General features: G+C 35.7%; 6 protein-coding genes and 1 non-coding gene across 11 annotated transcripts; all 7 read left to right on the plus strand.

The window, feature by feature from the left end:
• Nucleotides 1–770: 770 nt before the first annotated feature.
• On the plus strand, nt 771–3,420 carry LOC17898280. Of its 3 annotated transcripts, XM_023790023.1 has the most exons (6): nt 771–1,021; nt 1,447–1,593; nt 1,690–1,732; nt 1,817–2,149; nt 2,540–2,880; nt 3,021–3,420. In XM_023790023.1, the coding sequence occupies exons 2-6, from the start codon at nt 1,513–1,515 to the stop codon at nt 3,237–3,239; spliced, it is 1,017 nt and encodes a 338-aa protein (XP_023645791.1). In that variant the 5' UTR covers nt 771–1,021; nt 1,447–1,512; the 3' UTR covers nt 3,240–3,420. The 3 variants fall into 3 exon arrangements, with proteins under 3 accessions (XP_023645791.1, XP_023645790.1, XP_006305291.1); XM_023790022.1 differs by lacking the exon at nt 771–1,021 and having other exon boundaries at nt 1,418–1,593; XM_006305229.2 differs by lacking the exon at nt 771–1,021 and having other exon boundaries at nt 1,418–1,593; nt 1,820–2,149.
• Nucleotides 922–1,037, plus strand: LOC111828781. The gene has a single exon (XR_002832542.1). It is a non-coding gene; the product is annotated as a small nucleolar RNA snoR113 (small nucleolar RNA).
• A 534-nt stretch (nt 3,421–3,954) lies between the features above and the next one.
• Nucleotides 3,955–6,170, plus strand: LOC17899478 (glutamine synthetase cytosolic isozyme 1-5). Its single transcript, XM_006306059.2, has 10 exons — nt 3,955–4,096; nt 4,204–4,243; nt 4,322–4,425; nt 4,527–4,575; nt 4,666–4,772; nt 4,899–4,986; nt 5,094–5,297; nt 5,412–5,465; nt 5,556–5,753; nt 5,842–6,170. Exons 1-10 carry the CDS (start codon nt 4,023–4,025, stop codon nt 5,986–5,988), a joined length of 1,065 nt encoding a protein of 354 aa, XP_006306121.1. The 5' UTR covers nt 3,955–4,022; the 3' UTR covers nt 5,989–6,170.
• Nucleotides 6,171–8,411: 2,241 nt separating this feature from the next.
• Nucleotides 8,412–10,817, plus strand: LOC17900767 (probable inactive receptor kinase At1g48480). The gene is made up of 2 exons (XM_006306887.2): nt 8,412–9,829; nt 10,122–10,817. Exons 1-2 carry the CDS (start codon nt 8,467–8,469, stop codon nt 10,718–10,720), a joined length of 1,962 nt encoding a protein of 653 aa, XP_006306949.2. The 5' UTR covers nt 8,412–8,466; the 3' UTR covers nt 10,721–10,817.
• A 2,654-nt stretch (nt 10,818–13,471) lies between these two features.
• Nucleotides 13,472–16,493, plus strand: LOC17900830 (protein TIFY 6A). 2 transcript variants are annotated; one of them, XM_023789341.1, is made up of 6 exons: nt 13,472–13,763; nt 14,918–15,269; nt 15,431–15,524; nt 15,668–15,872; nt 15,965–16,025; nt 16,114–16,493. In XM_023789341.1, exons 1-6 carry the CDS (start codon nt 13,685–13,687, stop codon nt 16,181–16,183), a joined length of 861 nt encoding a protein of 286 aa, XP_023645109.1. In that variant the 5' UTR covers nt 13,472–13,684; the 3' UTR covers nt 16,184–16,493. The 2 variants fall into 2 exon arrangements, with proteins under 2 accessions (XP_023645109.1, XP_023645108.1); XM_023789340.1 differs by having other exon boundaries at nt 15,965–16,493.
• Nucleotides 16,494–16,663: 170 nt separating this feature from the next.
• LOC17897205 (surfeit locus protein 1-like) lies at nt 16,664–18,736 on the plus strand. 2 transcript variants are annotated; one of them, XM_023789339.1, is made up of 6 exons: nt 16,664–16,938; nt 17,031–17,122; nt 17,223–17,452; nt 17,666–17,861; nt 17,948–18,225; nt 18,316–18,736. In XM_023789339.1, the coding sequence occupies exons 1-6, from the start codon at nt 16,794–16,796 to the stop codon at nt 18,584–18,586; spliced, it is 1,212 nt and encodes a 403-aa protein (XP_023645107.1). In that variant the 5' UTR covers nt 16,664–16,793; the 3' UTR covers nt 18,587–18,736. The 2 variants fall into 2 exon arrangements, with proteins under 2 accessions (XP_023645107.1, XP_006307702.1); XM_006307640.2 differs by having other exon boundaries at nt 17,951–18,225.
• Nucleotides 18,737–19,910: 1,174 nt separating this feature from the next.
• Nucleotides 19,911–21,731, plus strand: LOC17897728 (surfeit locus protein 1-like). The gene is made up of 6 exons (XM_023788759.1): nt 19,911–20,052; nt 20,162–20,244; nt 20,333–20,562; nt 20,824–21,001; nt 21,097–21,380; nt 21,464–21,731. Exons 1-6 carry the CDS (start codon nt 19,911–19,913, stop codon nt 21,729–21,731), a joined length of 1,185 nt encoding a protein of 394 aa, XP_023644527.1.
• Nucleotides 21,732–22,020: the final 289 nt, after the last annotated feature.

The following is a 22,020-nucleotide window of genomic DNA, read 5'->3' on the forward strand; positions in this document are numbered from 1 at the left end:
TTTTTTCTTTCTCACATATTCATGTATATTTATTTTATTTTCAAAGTATGTAATTATTTTAACAAAATATTTTTTGTTATATTCAAACCAATTTGTAAGACATTGAAATAAATAAAATTTTATACACAAATAAAGGTAATTTTTGTGTATATTTATAAGTTTACACACATATTTGGATAAATTTCAACATTTTTAGTGGTTGTTTTGATAAAGTTTGAAAAGGGGGTAAATTTAAAAAGTGGTATTTTTAAAAGGGGTATTTTTTAAATTCTTCCAATATTATTTCTATTTTTATCATTAACAATATTATTGTTTTATCAAAAAATACTGAAAAGTACTAAATAAAATTACTATCAAAATTGATTAATTGAACAGTTAATCAACGAATAAATTCAAAAGATATGGATGTATGTTTCTATTGTATGATTTAAACAAATAACATGTAAAAATGTCATAAGCATTAAAATTTATTTAATCTATTTTTTATAAGTAATAAATAAATTAAAATAATTAAATAAATATACAACAACCCGCGCATATGCGCGGGACATTACCTAGTTTTGATAAATAGTAGAAGTTGGGTCATAATAGTAAAATTAGTACCATTATATATTTCCTGCGGCCCATTAATTGGGTCTTATAGCCCAACGTCATAAATATATAGCCCAGCAAACGACCCATCAAGATAATTAGGGTTTACTGGTGCCTCTCGCCTCTATGAGTTTGCCTTGCTTAATCAGTGTGTATAGAAAACATCGTCGTCTCTTATCTGATTTTCGTGTAGAGAAGCGTTTTTTGACTTTTTCTTGTTTATATTTCAATTCAACAATCATCTGAAGCCTTTGTCATCTGTGATTTTATAATTTTTGAGGTACATGTAAAAGTTTTGAGTTCGTAATTTTTTTTTCTAAACTAAAACGGTGGCGATGATGAAAAAAAGGCCGGACTTACGGCTGCTACGAAGCACCAGCACCAGAAAAAGTGTGGTGTGGGTAGTAGAATGATGTTAAAGTTCCCAAAGGTTACAGCTGAGCCAGTTTCTTGTTTTACCCGAATTTTCAATGTTTTGCCTCCAATGAAAAGCTATAACGCTGGTTGTTTTCAAACTAAAACATATGAACATCATCGGACTATAATCTCCATTGAAATTCATGATTTTTTTTATGAAATTGATATTGTCCAGAGGAATGTTGACCCATGAACACAATTTGCCTACACAATTATACAGGAATTTTGATCAAAAGTATTGGTTTATATAACTCTGTGTTTACAGAATAAATACTTCTGAAGAAGTTGCAAAAACATACTGACTAATAAGCAATTTTGACTTAAGTGAAGAACAAAATTGAATACAAAATGCTGACAAAATGAGAAATAAGATTTGAGTGAGGACAAAAACAAAATTGGAAAGTGAATGAAGACTGAAGAGATATTTTTGGTGGGCAGGTTTTAATAGAGTGGGTTTAAGCTGCTGACAAGAAGAAGAAGAACACAAAAACCCTAACGCAAAAGATGGAATCGAAAGCTATTTGCTTGGGGTTTCTTCCTCCAAGACTTCGTTTTTCATCTCCAAGTTTACTCTCTAATCCTCTTGTAAGTCAAAAGAACCAACAAAGTTTTCATTTTTCCAATTTCGTTTCTCCTAAAACACCTTATCCTAAAGTTTGTCAATTTCTCTTGTTTCTCCAGGTTTCGTCGACATTTGCAACGCGTCAAAAACTTGATTTAAGACGTAAGTATCTATCTAAACAAACCCTTTTTAGTTCACTCGACTTGTAGCACAAAGACTGATCCTTTTTTGTCTTTGTTGATTAAGAAGAAACTCTCGTTTGGAACAAACCGCAATTGAGCCGAGGTCGTGTACTGTTGTGTTCTTCTCAATCTGAATCAAGGCCTGAGAAGAGTCAATTCGAGAAGAGTAACTATGCTCGAGCTGAGCTGTTCCGTGGGAAGTCAGGTTCTGTTTCTTTCAATGGTCTGACTCATCAGCTGGTTGAAGAAAGTAAACTTGTTTCAGCTCCGTTCCAAGAAGAGAAAGGTTCTTTCTTGTGGATTTTGGCTCCTGTTGTGTTGATTTCTTCATTGATTCTTCCTCAGTTCTTTCTAAGTGGTGCCATTGAAGCTACCTTCAAAAACGACACTGTTGCTGGTAAGTGATATTTCACTCTCTCTGCTTTTATGTTCTGAAGAAGTTTTAGAATTATCAATCATCTCCAAGTTTTAACCTTTTATGCATCCTAGGGACTAATAGAGTAGGAGCTATCTTAACTGATTATGTTTTAGTGTAGGCTTCTCTTTAGACGTATCTGACTTTGAGGTTTTGATAGCTTTCGAACCTGTTTTCTGATGTTGATTTCGAATTATTAGTTACAATCAAGAACACATGACTTAAGCCTAAGAATGAATCAAAACGTTTTCTTGAGATTTGTTCAAGAGATTTCATAACACTTGTAAAGCTAAGAGACTTCGCAGATGATCTATCTCTGATTTATACGATACTCATTTTGATGCATTCTCTTATTATAATTTCTTGATGCAGAAATTGTTACTTCGTTTTGCTTTGAGACGGTATTTTATGCTGGTCTTGCAATATTCCTGTCTGTGACTGACCGAGTGCAGAGGCCGTACTTAGACTTCAGCTCCAAGAGATGGGGTCTGATCACTGGACTGAGGGGATACCTTACGTCTGCATTCCTTACAATGGGTTTAAAAGTTGTAGTTCCCCTAGTTGCTGTATACATGACTTGGCCAGCTCTCGGAATAGATGCGTTGATCGCGGTGCTTCCTTTCTTAGTTGGCTGTGTTGTTCAACGAGCTTTTGAGGCTCGGCTTGAAAGACGCGGCTCATCCTGTTGGCCCATTGTTCCAATAGTCTTTGAGGTAAACTTGTAGACTGATATGGACCACTTTCGTCTTTATTCTGTCTATCCATCTTCTTGTGTAAGAATTCCTTTTAGAAAATATTGGACCATGACGTGATTAGTCTTGTTTTGAGTAACTATGGTTGTATGTTATGGCAGGTGTACAGGCTGTATCAGGTGACAAGAGCAGCGACTTTTGTTCAGAGGCTGATGTTTATGATGAAAGATGCAGCAACAACTGTAGAAATTACAGAGCGGGGAGTTGCGCTCGTTGGTTTGGTTGTGACTTTGCAGTTTCTAGCCGTTATGTGTCTATGGTCGTTTATCACTTTTCTAATGCGCCTCTTTCCTTCTAGACCTGTAGGTGAAAACTACTAAATCTCAGTGTTTAGTGATTGTTAGATGTAGCCAAATCCCATCGGTTTTGTTCTGTTTCTGTGCTCATTTCAGGAGTAATAGGTTGTATTAAATCATTTTGAGGGTTCGTTGATGTAAACTTGAATACTTGATGTGATCTTATTGGGGATTTCACTTTTGTGATACTTGTCAAAAGTTTCAATGTCCAGTTCTTGGTAAGTTCGTTCTCAATCAAAGGCAAAAACGCTTCTGTTGTCATCGACAATCTGAGAAAGTATTGCAGGTGATTCCAGTTTACTCTGCAGACAGATTCGTTGAGACTTGAGAGACTGTAATCAGACATGTACTCATAAGAGAAATCCTAACTAGTGAGTTTGTCTGATCTTCAAAATGTCCAAAACATGTTTTAGGTTATTGTAAGCTTGTGTTTAGAATCTTTTGTATGCACAAAAGTGAAACTGCAAGCTTGTCCACGTGGAACATCTGCGCCTCTGATAGGTGTCTTTTACAGTGACGTGTCTGTAGTGTTTCATTGATGAATCTGTGAAGTCTGACACCGTTAAGTGATGTTCAAATGAAATGGTTTCAAAGCTCTCTTATAATTTGACCAAATATGTAATGTTTTAATTAACGGATACTTAAAGAATACTATTAACGTAATCAACGATAATTGTTGGGAAAACAATAAAATAGGATCTCAGGAGAATTAGCCGCTTCTTCTATGATAAATACTGCAAAGGTGACAAGTGAGTGAGACAGAGAAAGCCAATCTCAAACTTCTTCTTCATATTTTCGAACATAGAGATGATGTCTCCACTATCAGATCTCCTAAACCTTGATCTCACTGACACCAAGAAGATCATCGCTGAATACATATGGTACGATCTTGATTCTTGATTCTTGATTCTTGATTTTACACATTAAAGAACTTGCATGTCTCTGTTTATTTAGTTTTGTTATTTTACTCTGTTTATCTTGAAAACAGGATCGGTGGATCTGGCATGGATATTAGAAGCAAAGCCAGGGTATTCATATTTACACTCTCTAACTTAGTTATGTTTTAGGTATAACCAAATACATTTTTTTTTATTTTGGGTTAACAGACATTACCAGGACCAGTAAGCGATCCAACAAAGCTTCCAAAATGGAACTACGATGGATCCAGCACAGATCAAGCTGCTGGAGATGACAGTGAAGTCATTCTATAGTAATCTTCTTCATGCACTATACACATAAGTTAAGTAAAATTATATCAACATTATCTTCTTCTTTGTATTAACTAAATGTCATTTTTCGAATGATTAAAAGTCCTCAGGCTATATTTAAAGATCCATTCAGGAAAGGGAACCACATTTTGGTAACCTCATCTCATTCTTTTTAGGACAAGATTTATCATGTTTTCTTGATTAGTAGATCTTGTAAATCAGTGTTGTTGAATATAAACCAGGTGATGTGTGATGCTTACACACCGGCGGGAGATCCAATTCCGACCAACAACAGGAACAAAGCTGTCAAAATCTTCGATCATCCCGATGTGAAAGCTGAAGAGCCTTGGTAAGCAGATTTTATACAGATTGGTTTGGTTTGGGAATTGTTTATAAAACTGCTTATGTTTTCGTTTGGTTAATTTAGTTCGTTATGACTAAATTTGGTTTGATACTTTGCTGTATAACTTATTAGGTTTGGGATAGAGCAAGAATACACATTACTTAAAAAAGATGTGAAGTGGCCATTAGGTTGGCCTCTTGGTGGCTTTCCTGGCCCTCAGGTGAGTAAACTCAGTACCATCAAAAATGCATACACGAACTCTTAAATCAAGAACAAGTTTCTAACATCGAATCTGGCTTTTTTTTTGTGTGTTTGATGAACAAATAGGGACCGTACTATTGTGCAGTTGGTGCAGACAAAGCCTTTGGTCGTGACATTGTTGATGCTCACTATAAAGCTTGTCTTTACGCCGGTTTAAGTATCGGTGGTGCCAATGCTGAAGTCATGCCTGGACAATGGGAGTTTCAGATTAGTCCTACGGTTGGTGTTGGTGCAGGTGATCAGTTATGGATCGCTCGTTACGTTCTTGAGGTAACAAACTTGTCGAACTTATCTTTATTGTTGTCAAGTTTCAAGATTGTAAAACCTATCTCATTAACTTTGGTTTCTTGTATTGTAACTAATATGGATCATTGTGTTGGGCAGAGGATTACTGAGATAAGTGGTGTGATTGTCTCATACGATCCAAAACCAATCGAGGTATCTCATGATCATCCAAGACTCTATGTTTATTTGTAGTTACAACCTAGTTTTTGCTTGACTGTTAAGTTTGTTGAGGTTAATGATTAGGGTGATTGGAACGGAGCAGCTGCTCATACAAACTTCAGTACAAAATCGATGAGGAAAGATGGAGGACTAGATTTGATCAAGGAAGCAATAAAGAAGCTTGAAGTGAAACACAAACAACACATTGCTGCTTATGGTGAAGGCAACGAGAGGCGTCTCACTGGGAAGCATGAAACCGCAGACATCAACAAATTCTCTTGGGTACGTACTGTAAGAGATATCAAATCATATAGTTATCTTTTGGTTTATGTTCTCTATATATGTTAACTTCTATCTATCTGTGTGTTAGGGAGTGGCGGATCGTGGAGCATCGGTGAGAGTAGGAAGAGATACAGAGAGAGAAGGAAAAGGGTATTTTGAAGATCGAAGGCCTTCGTCTAATATGGATCCTTACCTTGTTACCTCAATGATTGCTGAAACCACCATCCTCGGCTAAGCATTTTTGGTTCTTTATACCTTCTTCGGGTTTCGCCTTTTCGATACTTTTTATTGCGAATAAGTCATGGAATGTTCTGTTATTTCTATTGTTTAATCTGGTTATGGTTCATATTGAAGCCAAAACTCATTGTTGAACTCGAATAAGTTGCAACTATATAGTCTATACATACCATCTTCAGCTAAGCTTTTTGGTTACATCTGAAGTCGTTCAATAGTGAAGGCGTTAGCGTCGTACCATAGTCAGTTACTTTGAAAACTTCTTTCCTAAACTATATTGAACACTTCAAAGTCTAAACGCTGTATTTGAATATGAGGATTGACCAGTAAAAAGGGTTTTGAATGGGCGTGTCACTTTAGCTCATACATATCATTTCTAATTACGTGTGTTGTGTTGGCTCAAAATAAGGATGATCGCTTGAGACACAAGAAACATAGACTATTTAGAACAAGTTCGTTCAACCGTTGTGACTCAAATTCGAAGCCGTGTTTATGAAAATCATTGACTTAAATTTTTATTTTTGTGTTCATACAAGATTCCAAAAAGCTAACTCAAAGAACCTACCCTAATATCGGCTAATTCATCATTTCAAGCCAAGCAATTGACTGTTACTTAACTTATGAATTAATTTTTAAAAATATAAAAATTAAAAATATTGATCGGTTACTTTATTTAGCATAATGTAGTTTTCGTCCATTGAATAAATAATTGATTCCGTAGAGCATGCAATGCTTGAATCATTCATCATGACACAAACTGCGAAATTATATGTCTTAGTTAATTACTTCGTAATTTTAATAATTACAAAATTATTTACTTAACGATGTGTATATATAATTGTGTAATAACATTTGGCTTATAGAAGGATCTAAAATTATAAGAAAATGGACGTATCTTGTGGGCAGGTAAAGTCAGTAGATACGTTCACGAAATTCATGTAAAATATAACTAAAAACTTAAACTGCTTGATTGGTCCACATGCACGTATACACTTTATCCAAAATATATACACAGATACTATATCTTATTATATAAGCTGATGTTGTTATTATTATTTTTAACCCGGTATACATTTTCTTCATCACAGAAATAAATCAATATAAACACCAAGAAAAAACAAAACCAACAATAGAAAAGTCCTATTTTCTTATAGGGTTTCTAGAAAAAAAAGTCTTTTTCTTGTTGACATAGAAAAATTCATTTAATATATGATCTTTTTCGAGAAAAGAAATTAGAATTAGAATTTCTGTAAATTATCTAACAAAAATTCTCTCCGACCAATGAAGAATAATCATTTTTCTTTCATTTTTGGTTTGGTCATTCACGAGTAAATGAAACTTATTATTAATAGATTTTTTTTTTTTTGGGGTGAGAAGTTAATTTAAATAAAAGGAGCCAAAAAGCACATGAAAATAAAATGTAAATATTTAATTGGGTAGTTGTATTTTCCTTTCGTGTAACGCCCCAACCATGTTTGCATATCCTCAGCAAGCACGTTACGACTTATTACATACATTTGTGTGTAAAATGATCAAACCTAACAACACTACTACTATTAAAAACTATTCCTTTATCCAAAATACTAAATTCCAGCATATTTTTTTGACATTTATTAACCATAAAACTTTAAACAGAATTTGTGCCAAAATTGAATACATAAAAACAGAAAAAAAGAAAACGTTACAAATGATTTGTTTTTTCTTGGAATTTTATACATAAAAGATAAAACTGATATTACTTACTAATCATAATATATAGTCATTGACAAAAGACATGTTACTTAATTACCACAACTAAGCCATGCATTAGCATAGTGATATTTAGTTCTTTTCCCTACACAAAACTTTATACACTATTGAGTTTTTGAAAACTGAATATTTTGGTTTATAGTTTCTTACACTTACTTATGCGCATGCGAAAACTTATACAATCATCTTAACATGGTCCACTATTACAGAGGCCAATGTCGAGAATTTTATCTTAGATACAAAACAAAACTAAAGAAGCTCTTTTTACCTGTAAAAAAAATACAGAGTGGCAGAGACAGAGCACAAAACGATCGATGGTTTTGATTTCCGAAAAGAACTTTAAATGTAATCAAATGTGGTTGTGAATTTCGTGATCATCTTGTAACATGTTACGGTCCTACCAACTCTCTCTAGTCTCTACCCACCCTCTTTGAATTCTTCAATCTTATACGATCCATATTAAGTCAATGAAAAATGTTCAATATTGGAACGAGTACTAATTAGAGACTTTAGACCAAATTTATTCTGTTTTTTCCTTAATTACCATATCATTTATATCTTAATCCCCAATTAAAAGAGAAAACAGAGGAGCAGATAAAAATTAATAAAACATAGGAAAAAGGAGAAGAAGAGAGGATTAGGCTGTTGACTGCTTTCACTCCTTTTTACAGCTCTAGCTTTCCTTTTTAAGAGCTTTCTCTCTCTTCTGAATCGTCGTCTTCTTCACACAATGCGAGTCTTTCCCAACTCGTCCATGGCGATTCTCTCTGTTTTTCTCTTAACCCTTCTCCTCTCTTTCCCTCTTCCATCTACACAAGATCTCAACGCCGACAGAGCTGCTCTTCTCTCTCTCCGTTCCGCCGTCGGAGGCCGTACCTTTCTCTGGAACATCAAACAAACCTCGCCGTGTAACTGGGCCGGCGTCAAATGCGAGGATAACAGAGTCACCGCCCTCCGTCTCCCCGGCGTTTCTCTCTCCGGTGACATCCCTGAGGGTATTTTCGGTAACTTAACTCGGCTCCGTACGCTCAGCCTTCGTCTCAATGCTCTCTCTGGCTCACTCCCAAACGATCTCAGTACTTCCGCCAATCTCCGTCACCTTTACTTGCAAGGCAACAGATTCTCCGGCGAGATACCTGAGGTTTTATTCAGTCTTACAAACCTCGTGAGACTTAATCTCGCTTCCAACAGCTTCACCGGAGAGATCTCCTCTGGTTTCACGAACCTCACGAGACTCAAGACTCTGTTTTTAGAGAATAATCAGCTCTCTGGCTCAATCCCTGACTTAGATTTACCGTTGGTTCAGTTCAACGTCTCCAATAACTCGTTGAACGGATCTATACCTAAGAATCTGCAGAGGTTTAAGTCTGATTCGTTTCTACAGACTTCACTTTGTGGCAAACCGCTTAAGCTTTGCCCTACTGAAGAAACTGTACCGAGTCAGCCGAGTTCTGGTGGAAACAGAACACCACCAAGTGTTGAGGGAAGCAATGAGAAGAAGGAAAAAAACAAACTTTCCGGTGGAGCTATTGTCGGAATTGTGATCGGATGTGTGGTTGGTTTCGCTTTGATGGTTCTGTTACTAATGGTGCTCTGCAGGAAAAAGGGTAAAGAGAGACCAAGAGCTGTCGACGTTTCAACAATCAAACAGCAAGAAACTGAAATTCCCGGCGACAAAGAAGCGGCGGACAACGGAAATGTATACTCTGTGTCTGCTGCTGCAGCTGCGGCGATGACCGGGAACGGAAAAGTTGGAGAAGGGAATGGTCCAGCATCGAAAAAGCTTGTGTTTTTCGGTAACGCGACTAAAGTTTTCGATCTTGAAGACTTGCTGAGAGCTTCAGCGGAGGTTTTGGGGAAAGGAACTTTTGGTACGGCGTATAAGGCGGTGCTTGACGCTGTGACGGTTGTGGCAGTGAAGAGGCTGAAGGATGTGATGATGGCTGATAAAGAGTTCAGGGAGAAGATTGAGTTGGTTGGTGCGATGGATCATGAGAATTTGGTGCCATTGAGAGCTTACTATTTCAGCAGAGATGAGAAGCTTCTTGTCTATGATTACATGCCTATGGGAAGCTTATCAGCTCTCTTACATGGTGAGTTCATATCAAAACTTGTGATTACATTGTGAAAAATATCTTTCCTTTATTACCAGTTTGGTTCTTTTTGAGGCAAATCAAAGGTTTTAGTTACTATAGATAAGCTTCATCTAGGGTTCTTGAAGACTCAAAGCTGATTTTGTCACAGATGATTAGTTTAGTGCGTAGTTTCTTTGATCCTGATTCTGTAATGAATAAACATCTACAGGAATTGGTAGGGACAATCTTGGCGTTAGATGCTTTGTTCTGTTTACTTTAGTTTCTATAATTGTCTTTTGTCTGCTTATAGGAAACAGAGGAGCGGGGAGGAGTCCACTAAACTGGGACGTCCGATCACGGATTGCTATTGGTGCAGCTCGTGGGTTAGACTACCTTCACTCACAAGGCACCATGACCTCTCACGGCAACGTCAAATCCTCAAACATCCTCTTAACAAAATCTCACGGCGCTAAAGTCTCAGACTTTGGCTTAGCCCAGCTCGTAGGATCATCAGCAACAACTCCAATCCGCACAACCGGTTACCGTGCGCCAGAAGTAACAGATCCAAAACGCGTGTCGCAGAAGGGAGACGTGTACAGCTTCGGAGTTGTGTTGCTTGAGCTGATCACAGGTAAAGCTCCTTCGAACTCGGTGATGAACGAGGAAGGAGTCGATTTGCCGAGATGGGTCAAATCAGTGGCGAGAGATGAGTGGAGGAGAGAGGTTTTCGACTCGGAGCTGCTTAGCTTGGCGACGGAGGAAGAAGAGATGATGGCGGAGATGGTGCAGCTAGGTATTGAGTGTACGTCACAACATCCAGACAAGAGGCCGGAGATGTCTGAAGTGGTTAGGAAGATTGAGAATTTGCGACCTTATTCTTCTTCAGACCAAGTGGATGAAGCTGATTAATTAAAGTCAAAAGCTGTTTAATTCGTTGAAGTTTTTAATTATTTAATTGTAATGAAATGGTTGGGGTTTCTTAATTCAATTTTTAATTTTTGACCCTTATTACTTGTCAAAAAAAAGGATAAAGGGTTTTAGAAGTGGGTAACTCTGCTGGCATTTGCAGGTTGTGTTTTGTGTTTGGGCGTGAAAGGATTTGGTGGGTGATTTGTAATTATTGTTGGTCTCTTTCACTTTTTCTAAATTGTTGCTTATCATTTTGTCTCTTATGTTATAATCATATCATATACGGTACGTGAACGTGATCACTTTATATCGTAATGTAAAGTTGTGTTATATAGTGGCAAACGCAGTTGGTCAGTGTTTTGTGAAAATGACGTATTCAGTTTGTCGAACAAATACAAATTGTTTGGTTGGCCATTTGTGGATCGGCTTGTTTCCGGCATATTTGATGCGTTTGATAGGTTTATACACTTTCTTTATCGACTAGAATAGTTATATATACGAAATTTAAATCATTCGAAATAGGGGTGAGCCTTCGGGTATTCGGTTCGGTTCCATATAAATTCATTCGGTAGTGAGGTTTAAAATCGGAAAGTAGCGAAAATCAACTCAGGGTATTTGCCGGCGGTATTTATATACCCAAACTATGATACCTGGTAAATAGTAGCCTAAACTCACAAAAAAAAAAATTCTCGAAATAGGAATGAGCCTTCGGGTATTCGGTTCGGTTCCAGATAAATTCATTCGGTAAAGAGGTTTAGAATCCATTCGGAGAAAGAAAACATAGTTTAACTTAGCATTGATATGTTGTGTTAGTTCAGCTTATTATGGTGGATGGAAGTTATATGTAAGTTTTATCATATACCAATGTAACATGTCATAACATAATGAGAACATGTTTATCTATTGCTGTCACAAGAGACCCACATCTAAATTTAGTTATGATGGAGAGACAGGTAAATATACCAAAAACAAACACTTGAACACATGGTTTATACTTATATAGAATGAATGAATCAAATACCAAATTTGCTATTATTGAAAAATGTGGACAACTCTTCTTCAATGAATACCGCCGAATTATGAATAATTTTGCTACGATGATGAGTTTTGGGGTGGGTAGCAAACATTGGCAGCTTTATTATGAGTGAAAAGCATTTAATGGAAAAGGTTTTAAATAGGTAGGAATGGGTGCAACTGTAACAGTACTAAAGGCTGCTATAATTGTATGACTCTTTTTTTAGTTGAGGTCCCAAAGGTACTCCTCACATACATACACATGATAATTTAGATGGAGGGACCATAACGAGCGAAAAAAAGATAAGAGGGACATTAAGAGATTGAGATGATTCTATTTCATTATGTGCTACTCCAAAACTGGGTTTATGAATGGGTTCTTTTCTTGATGCGTGGTCTCTTTCTTATACCTACATTTGCGGTTGATACGGCTGCTAATTTTATAAAACCGCAAACTCGATGGCTAACTATGTATGGGTTTATGAGGTTTTAAAACCGCAAACTCGATGGCTAGGTTAGTAATCAATGATGAATGATTTACATATGCATAATAATAAGTTGAGCTCATTTGTATGCTATCTTCGATGCATGAGAACTTGGTTGGTTTTCATCTTTGTGTGACCTTTTGGACATCTGATCATAGTTGATATATGCCAGCTGCGAGAGGTTCTTCATACCCATAAAAAGAGTTGATGAGTTAGAATACTAAAACTGGTTCTTCTCTCTTGAGAACGTACACCATTGTCAAATGCTACTCAAATCACTTGCCATAATGGTACAAATACAAGCCAGTTCTTGACTTGAATTAGGTGGAGACACAACCACAAGTTCATAACCTACTAATCTATAGCCTCGACATAAACTCAGATCTATAGTCAAGGATTCTGCAAGTCTGTTATAAAACTTGTGATCCTCAGAAATAGCCATTCTTACAAATTTTATCAGGATTCATGACCCAATAAAGTTTGTAGCAAGATCTCAATCCTAAAATGAAACTTGCAAGGGAATTTCTACAGCTTTATAAGTTATAACTATAATCAATTGTACCCTTGGGTGACAAGGGCTCTTACGAATATAACTATGAGTTTTTTTCCCCAATAATATAGTAATATCTAGGAGTTTGTTTCAGTAATCTTTACGAGTTTTTTCTTACATTAAATTAAACTATAACTATAGATATCAAGATTTTTTTTTCTTTTTTCCAAATGCATAAATGATAAATCGCTCACGAGTCGCCAAACACTTGTTTAATTAACTAAGGGCAACATTATTGGGAGTATCTTAGGGGCCTAAGATACTCCCGGTTTTTTAAGATACTCCCAATAAGACGGTTATTAATATAGGGCTCTTGCCTTTTGTATATAAGAATTTTTAAATCTTAGGTTAAAAACTTTATATCCTTAACATACCATGCATATACAGAGTGCAATCGTGCATGTTATGAATGAAGAAATTTACAATGGAAAGACTTGGGTCAGAAGCCCGTAACCATTGCCATTGGGCTCAAATGGTTAATTGTTAACAGGCCATGTGTTTAGTAAACAAATTACAGATTACAGATTTGAAAATGGAAGTTGATGAACTCGACCGACAACAAAAAAGTTAACAATTATCTAACCATATTATTTAATATTTATACCATACCATGTTGTGTAGAATGAGTCAATACACTTCTTTAAATTAAAGAACAAAACGTTTCATAATTGGTTTTAACATAATTTCTCAAAGTCTTAATGATTAAAATTCTAATATTGGAAAGTCTTTATTCCGGAACAGGAAGCAGTAGTAGTGGTGATGGGAATTTTATAAATCGGGCGTACGTGTGTGTGTAAACTTCAACTCACGTACGTTCTTTAATACTCTCTCTCTCTCTCTGATCTCGAACTTTTCTTCTTCTCTTCTCCGGCGACTTTTGGTTCTCTCCGACGAAAGCTAAAAACTGTTTTTGCGATGGAGAGAGATTTTCTCGGCATGGCTTCAAAATTATCTTCTCGGATAACTGTGAAAGAGGAAACTAACCAAGATTTAGGTAATATTTATTCCTCTCTTTGAAATCTTTATATGTATATGATCTAATTGTTATTTCTTCTTCTCATGCATGTATATATCACTTATCATAAACCCTAGCTAGCTTTAAATCTGGATCATATTAGTATCATGTATCACTGACTCGATTAGGTTTTGTTTTTGGGGTACGTTGTCTTGTCTTATTGAAATTTGAACTTTAACTTCCTTGATTGGGACTTCTTTTGTCATATTTAGGTTTTGCCAGAACTTGTTTTAATTAGGGCTCTAGCATGTTTTTTGGTCATTGAATGTTTGTAAACTCATACGTTCACTCTACTAATTGTGAATTTGTTTTTATGATTTTTTTTTTCTTTCCTTTTTGGAAGTTTTTCATACATATTTTTTTTTTCAAAGTACAAAATAACAAAAATATAATATGTACAAGCTAAGCAAACAGCTGCCAAACTCGTTTAGTATACTATATCATTAACACAAATACTAATAAGACAAATTAACTTGAGAATCTATTGCTGCAGAGTTGGTGTTGTATTTGATAAGTGTTTCTCTAAAATAATCTCGTTTTGAAGAATAAAAACATTTTAATTATATATATAAAGTATTATCTAATTAATTAAAAACGAAGACGTGAAATGTTGGGAAAAGAATGGATTAAAATAGCGACGGGCTGACGATTGAGGATTTAACAACACATGCAAGTTGAATTGTTTAACAAAAAAATTATGCCATTTATGATTTAATTATAAACTAAAGCAAAGATTGATTGTGAGTTTGTGACTTGATTAATTATATTTCTTGTTTTCTTTCCAATTGTAGATTAATTGATTTAAGTTTTACAATCATGTTGGCCTGTTGGGAGTTAATTTTTTTGCTTAAATTACAATTTGGATGAATGAATGATCAAATTACCTAACCACGAGGAATTTAATAGTTGTTTGTCTTTTTATATAGTCTGAAACGTGCAATTTCTTGGAGGTAGTGGGATTGCCATGTTTGTGTACGTAGACTTGAATATTTAACATTTCTCAACTAGTCTATTAATTCATTATATATGCTTGTGACTAGATACTGAAACAATTAAAAAGTATAGAACCCATTTACAAATCAATGTTTCTTAACATCCTAAATCTTGAGACATTTACTCATTCATGTGTTCAGCCCCAAGTAGAGGTATGATGGAGTGGCCATTCTCAAGCCAAAACTGTTCTTCTGCTCCTCAGATTCTTTCTTTTGGGGCATTTTCTGATCAAGATAGGCGTATTAAGTCAGTCAATGATCGTTTGCTTCCTTCTGTTTCCTTCACACCAACATCAGTTGCATATAAAAACCAGAGAACTCACTACAGCCAGCAAGAACAAACAACCATCACAGCCTCCATTTGTGAACCAAGAGGAAAAAGCTTTAAAAATAGTTTCGCAAACCACCAATATTTGGGAGGATCTCATATTATGACACCTCCAGTTTCAGTCTTTCCTGGTCCATGTCTTACTGTGGAGACAACTGATGTTAGGCATGCACTATCTTTTTTGTTAATCATCCTTTTATCTGTCTTTTATAAGCTTCATCAATAGTTTCGCAAACCATCAATATTTTGGTGATCCTATACTTCAGAGGTTTAGTTGTTCTGCAATGCCATAGTTTGACTCGAGCTAGCTTTCTTTTTGTTATTAGATCATCTTCCAAACGTATAGGATCACCATCTTCTCAGTTAACAATCTTTTATGCCGGTGCGGTGTCTGTTTACAAAGACATATCTCCTGAAAAGGTAACACCCCACCCCCTTTTCCTCCAAAGTATATTACATTACAATTCTAAGTTAGAAACTGATTAGTGTCAACGTTAGTCACTGGCTAGAGATCTGATAAAGTATGAAAAAGCATTATGCTTAATAATTCTTCTCAATCACAGGCCCATGCAATCATGTTGCTAGCCAGAGATGGACCTCAGGATAAACCGGTTCCAATGCCTAGACCTCAAAAACCGGTTCATCATCCATTTGCAGTAGTCACTGATCATTCTAAAACCGGAAGTGGAACCACTGGACTTAGAGTAACAAAAACAATGACGAGCTTAGCATCCACGCACACTGATGCCTCCAATATGGCTTCACCAGGTTAAAAATCATTTCTTAAGACCTAACAATCTTTTGTCATCCAGTTTTAATATTGTTATTATAACCACATTATTGCTTTTTATCCAATACAGTTGGTTTACGGCAAACACGAAAAGCATCATTGGCTCGGTTCTTAGAGAAACGCAAAGAAAGGTATTATAAGCTAAAAGATCATTCACTTCTTCACAGTATCAAGTGTAGTCAACATAACTACTCTGTTTTGTTTTTTGTTTCCTTACAGGGTCATTAACTTCTCACCTTATTACGTAGAGAACAAGTCATCAACAGACAGTAGAACACCGATGTCTTAATGCGTAAGCTCTCCTCCAGCTCATCAGCTGCACTAAGACCAATTTTAGACCCCTCATGGTTCTTTTTCCCTGACCATTTTGAGTATATGTGTCCTATAGACTATAGTATAGTTATAGCTTTTGTATCTTCAGGTTTTAGTAGCATGGGCTTGTAAATGTAAAACCAAGTTATAAGTTTAATTTTGGGAACTGTCTGTTTTTGTCTTTACTCTTGTATATATCATATGTGCATAGAAGACTTTTCTAGATTTTGTTGAAGTCTACTTTGTTTCCACCAGCTGATGATAATAATATATTGATATAATATGTTTGGGGACATGTGCTTATATAAGAATAAAAAAAACATTAGATAAAGACTTAATCAGTTGACCAAGAAAAAGAAAAAGTAAGGTCCATAGGAAACTGATAAGGAGAAGTGTCTTCTTCAATCTCACTATTCTTAGATTCTACAGAATTAGTTGGAATTGAATTCGTCAAAGATTAAATGCCACTTGAATGTCGACTAGTGTTAAAGGTCCAAGCTGTACTCAGACTCATAATTTTGGTTTTCTATACCTTACTTCGTGAAACCGATGGTGATTACATAGATTGAATCTTGAAGGAGACAAAGATGACAAAACTCTTTTCTAAGACTTTAACGAGGTTGATCTCTCACAGTCACAAGTCTTCCTCTACTACTACTAGCAATCTCTCTGCTGCTCCAGAAACTCACGACCTTGAGAGCATATGGATTGCTTCGGTTACACCACCTGCAAGTAAGTACCTCGTGCGTGCTCTCTCTCTCTCAGCCAAATTTGTGATTAAGCTCTGAATCTTGGTGGAGTTTTGTTTTAAAAAATGTTTGCAGAGATGAGAGTAGGGACAATGTTGTTATGTTACTTGGTTGGATCTATTACCTACGGTATGGGGGAGGTGTGTAAGGGACTACAAGCAGAAGAGGTCTGTGATTTTCATTTATATATATGTTCTTCTCTTTTCATTTATACATATTTCAGTAGTTGAATCTTTGTTCTGCTTGTTCACACTCTCTTGTTTCAAGGCCAAGAAACATGTGAATTTCAGACTAAAATGCTTGGAAATGAAACCAAGGAAGCTGAATACAATGACAAATGTGGATGAGTTAGGATTTCAACGGGTTGTATGCAAAGGCGTTTTCGATGTGCAAAGATCGATTTATGTTGGTCCTAAGCCTAGATCCAACTCTAAAGATTTAGAAAAGGGCTTCTATGTTATTACTCCTCTTTTGCCAATCCCAAATGTACCAAATAGGTGAGGGCTATTTGATTTCAAATATATAGTTACTTGTGTATTAAGTTGTTGATTGTTTATGTATATCTAGTTTTGGATTTTGCGCGTTTCTTATTTGGATTTTGATACTGATTAGTGCATATTTAGATTTTCTTAAACATATGACTGCATTTAAATGCAAAACATCAAGACTAACATGCTCTTATAGTTTGGTCTTCTTCCTTTTGTTACTAGCGTGAAGTCACCTATTTTAGTAAATCGTGGATGGGTTCCTTCGGACTGGAAAGAACCGTGTTTAGAATCTGTCGGTACTGGTGTTGTTGTTGCTACTGAGGAGAATGAGTCAAGAAAAGCTAATAAACTATTACCCTCTCAACAAAATCCCTTATCGAAGTTCTTGTACAAGTTTAACAACCCAATGATTGCTGAGGTTGGTACACTTATTTCATAAGTTACAAAATCCTTCATTGTATAGTTCTGATATCATATATATTAGTTTTGTGGGTTTTTCTTTAGCAGGATCATGCCATGCATGTGGAAGTGGTTGGTGTGATTAGGAAAAGTGAAACTCCAAGCATATATACTCTAGTAAATTATCCAAAGTCGCTTGGGTGGTTCTACCTTGATGTTCCTAAACTAGCTCAAGCCATGGGATTTGGTGAGTGCACAATGTATATAGAGAGTACCCACAAAGATATGGATAAAGCCAAACCTTATCCAGCTCCAAGAGACGTTAAGAGCTTGATTTTTAGTAAAGATTTACCACTGGTCTTTTTCTCCCCTGCATTGTTATGGTAATAACAACATCGATCACTTCAACTTTAATTATTTCACTCATTTACTGGTTTATGTTTGTTTTGATTTTGTTAAATTTCTATGTACAGTTTTTGGAGCTCCCTGTTTTGCTTTGGCAAGGCCAAATTGATTCTTTTGGAAAAATATACAATTTATAGTGGTAAGCCATTGTTGTTTCTAGTTATTTTTGTCTTTTATATAGTTACCAAACTATACAGTCTTCGTAGCCTATTTCGTCAAATAGACACAGTTGGTGTTGGGTGTGTCACTAAACTCGAATCAAGAAAAGCCAACGAACATATCTCCCATAATGAAGGAGGAGGAATGAGTTCGACAGATGTGAATCTTCTCAGTCCTTAGTCATTCTTCTCTTATCTTTTATGCAATTTTGTTTACTTGCAGTCTTAGTTTAATGTCGTATCGTTGTTAACAGATCGAGTTATTTATGTTTGTTTTTTTTCTGAATTTTTTGTAATATATATGATCCATATGTAAGGTCTATACGGCCAAAGGAAGCATATCAATCAACTATTATTCCTCTTTTCACGTTTTCTCTGAAACCGTGAGATGTGTCCAATGGAGTCACTGGACTTGTACCCACAAAAACCAAACTGATGCCTCCAGTATGGCTCTACCTGGTTAAAAATGTTAAGTAGTAAGACCTAATAATGTTTTGTCATCAAATATCTATGTCATAAACACAATCTTGATATGATCCAATACAGTGGATGTTAAACGAGCAAGGCATCCTTATTACGTAGACAACAAGTCATCAATAGACTGTAAAAATGGATGGATGTCTGAATGCTTAAGCTCTCCAGCATCTCATCATCTGCACTAAGACCAATTTAAAACCTACTAGTTCTAAATGTTATTTATTCTCTGGCCAGTAACTGTATCTTGTAGAGACTATAGTATAGTAAGTAGTGTATAGTTTTTGTTTCTCAGATTTTTGTAAAATAGGCTTGTAAAAGGAAGTTATAAGTTCAATTTGGAAGCTCTCTGTTTTTATCTTTACGCTTGTATATGTGTATAAAAGACATTAAAATAAGACTACATGCTCTCTAATTTTGCTCAAGTGTAATCAAGTAATCAACATTGTATGTGCTCTGTTTTGCTTTTATTTACTTGCAGGGTCATCAACGTAGCACCTTATTACGTAGACAAGAAGTCATCAATAGACTATAGAGCACCAATGTCTGAGTGCTAAGCTCTCCTCTAGCTCATCATCTTCACTACGACCAATTTAGACCACTCATGGATCTAAAGGCTTTTTTTTTCTTCCATTTTGAGTATATGTATCCTCTAGACTACATAGACATATAGTATAGTTTGAGATTTTGAAATGGGCTTGTAAATGTAAAATCAAGTTATATAAGTTTAGTTCTTTTGTCTTTACTCTCCTATATGTGTATAACAAAACATTGAAGGAAGACTAATACTTGCTCTAGATTTTGTTGAGTGTTGATCAAAGTCAACTTTGTTTATAATTGTTTTTTTGATAAATGTTATATAATATTTCCACCAGCAGGTGATAATAATTTAATTAGTTGGTGCCATGTGCTTATATCAGAAAATAAAACATTAGATAAAGACTTAATCAAACCTCTTATAGTCGTCATAGATTTTCACAGGATTAAGAATCTTGGAGGAGACAAAGAGAAGAATCTTGAAGGAGACAAATATGACTAAACTCTTTTCTAAGACTTTAACTAGGCTGATCTCTTACAGTCACAGGTCTTCTTCTACTACTAGCAATCTCTCTACTGCCCCACAAACTCCCGACCTTGAGAGCAAATGGATTATTCCGGTTACACCACCTGCAAGTAAGTATCTCGTGCCTGCTCTCTCTCTCAGCCTTGTGATTAAGCTCTGAATCTTGGTGAGATATATATTCATGAAGGTGGAGTTTTGATATTTTTTAAATATTTTCAGAGACGAGAGTAGGTTCAATGTGGTTTTGGTACTTGGCTGGATCTATTACCTACGGTATTGGGGTGGTGTATAAGTCCCAACAAGCAGAAGAAATATGTGATTTTCATTTATATATCGAGTAGATGAGTTATTGTTCTGCTAAAGAACTTGTTCACACTTTCTTGTTTCAAGGCCAAGAAACATGTGGATTTCAGACTAAAATGCTTGGAAACGAAACCAAGGAAGCTGAATACAATGACGAATGTGGATGAGTTAGGATTCCAACGGGTTGTATGCAAAGGCGTTTTCGATGTGCAAAGATCAATCTATGTCGGGCCTAAGCCTAGATCCATGTATAAAGATTCAGAAATTGGCTTCTATGTTATCACACCTCTTTTGCCAATCCCAAATGAACCAAATAGGTGAGGGCTATTTGATCTAAACATATATCATCTTGATTCAAATATCTTGTATAAGTTGTTGATTGTTTATGTGTCGATGCAATATCTAGACTAGATGCAGATTTTGCGCGTTTCTTTATTCGCGTTTTGAGGCTAGGGCCTAGGTGCATCTAGATTTTCTTACAAATAAGACAGCATTCATATGCAAAACAAGAAGATAAAAGAAACTAACTTAGCTTTAAGTCTTTAACTATATTTTCTTCTTTATTTTGTCGTCACTAGCGTGAAGTCCCCTATTCTAGTAAACCGAGGATGGGTTCCTTTGGACTGGAAAGAACCTTCTTTAGAATCTCTAGGTACTTGTGTTGATGTTGCTGCTGCGGAGAATAAACTAATATCCTCTCAACAAAATCTCTTATCCAAGTTCTTGTCCAAGTTTAACAACCCAATGATTGCTAAGGTTGGTCTTTAACTTCATTAAAAGATACTCAATCCTTCATTGTATATTTTGATATCAAATATAGATTAGTTTTTGGGAACTTTTTTTAAAAACAGGACCAAGGCTCTAGGGCTATGCATGTGGAAGTGGTTGGTTTAGTAAGGAAAAATGAAACTCCAGGGATATATACTCTTGTCAATTATCCAAGGTCGCTTTCGTGGTTCTACCTTGATGTTCCTAAACTGGCTCAAGCCATGGGATTTGGTGAGGACACGATCTATATAGAGGATACCCACAATGATTTGGATAAAAGCAAACCTTATCCAGTTCCGAGAGACGTTCATAGCTTGATTTTTAGTAAACATTTACCACTGGGATATTACTACCACACATTGTTATGGTAATTAATAACAAAACTTCAAATTATATAACTCATTTACTTGTTTATTATGTCTGTTTGATTTGTTTAATGTCTATGTGCAGTTTTTGGAGCTCCCTGTTCTGCTTTGGCAAGGCCAAATCCATTCTTTTGGAAAAATATACAAATTATAAGGTTAAGCTAGAGTTGTTTCTACTTATTTTGGTCATTTATATAGCTACCAAAATATACAGTCTTCGTAGCCTATTTAGTAAAATAGACACAATTGGTGTTGGGTGTGTGACTAAACTCGACTCAGGAAAAGCCAACGAACACATCTACCATAACCAGGAAGCCACAGAACAAACTAGCCAAGTCAAAGACAGCCCATAATGAAGGAGGAATCAGTTTCGAGATGCGGTTTACTTGAATTTAGACCCGGTTTAATGTCGAATTTTTTGTTAACCGGTCGAGTTATTTGCGTATGTTAATGTGAAACAGTTACTTCCCTACTAAAAATGTTTAATCTAATAAGTTGACCAAAATGTTTATAGTCTTCTCAGGGGACATGTCATCAGGTTTTTGTTTGATTCTTGAAAGGCATGTCAGCCAGGTGTGTTGTTAAAATCTGGGCGTATGTGAGAAAAAGACAAATATACCCTTTAAACGATCTTTTTTTATT

The sequence above is a fragment of the Capsella rubella genome, unplaced genomic scaffold, assembly GCF_000375325.1.
Source record: "Capsella rubella cultivar Monte Gargano unplaced genomic scaffold, Caprub1_0 scaffold_1, whole genome shotgun sequence".
Lineage (NCBI taxonomy): Eukaryota > Viridiplantae > Streptophyta > Magnoliopsida > Brassicales > Brassicaceae > Capsella > Capsella rubella.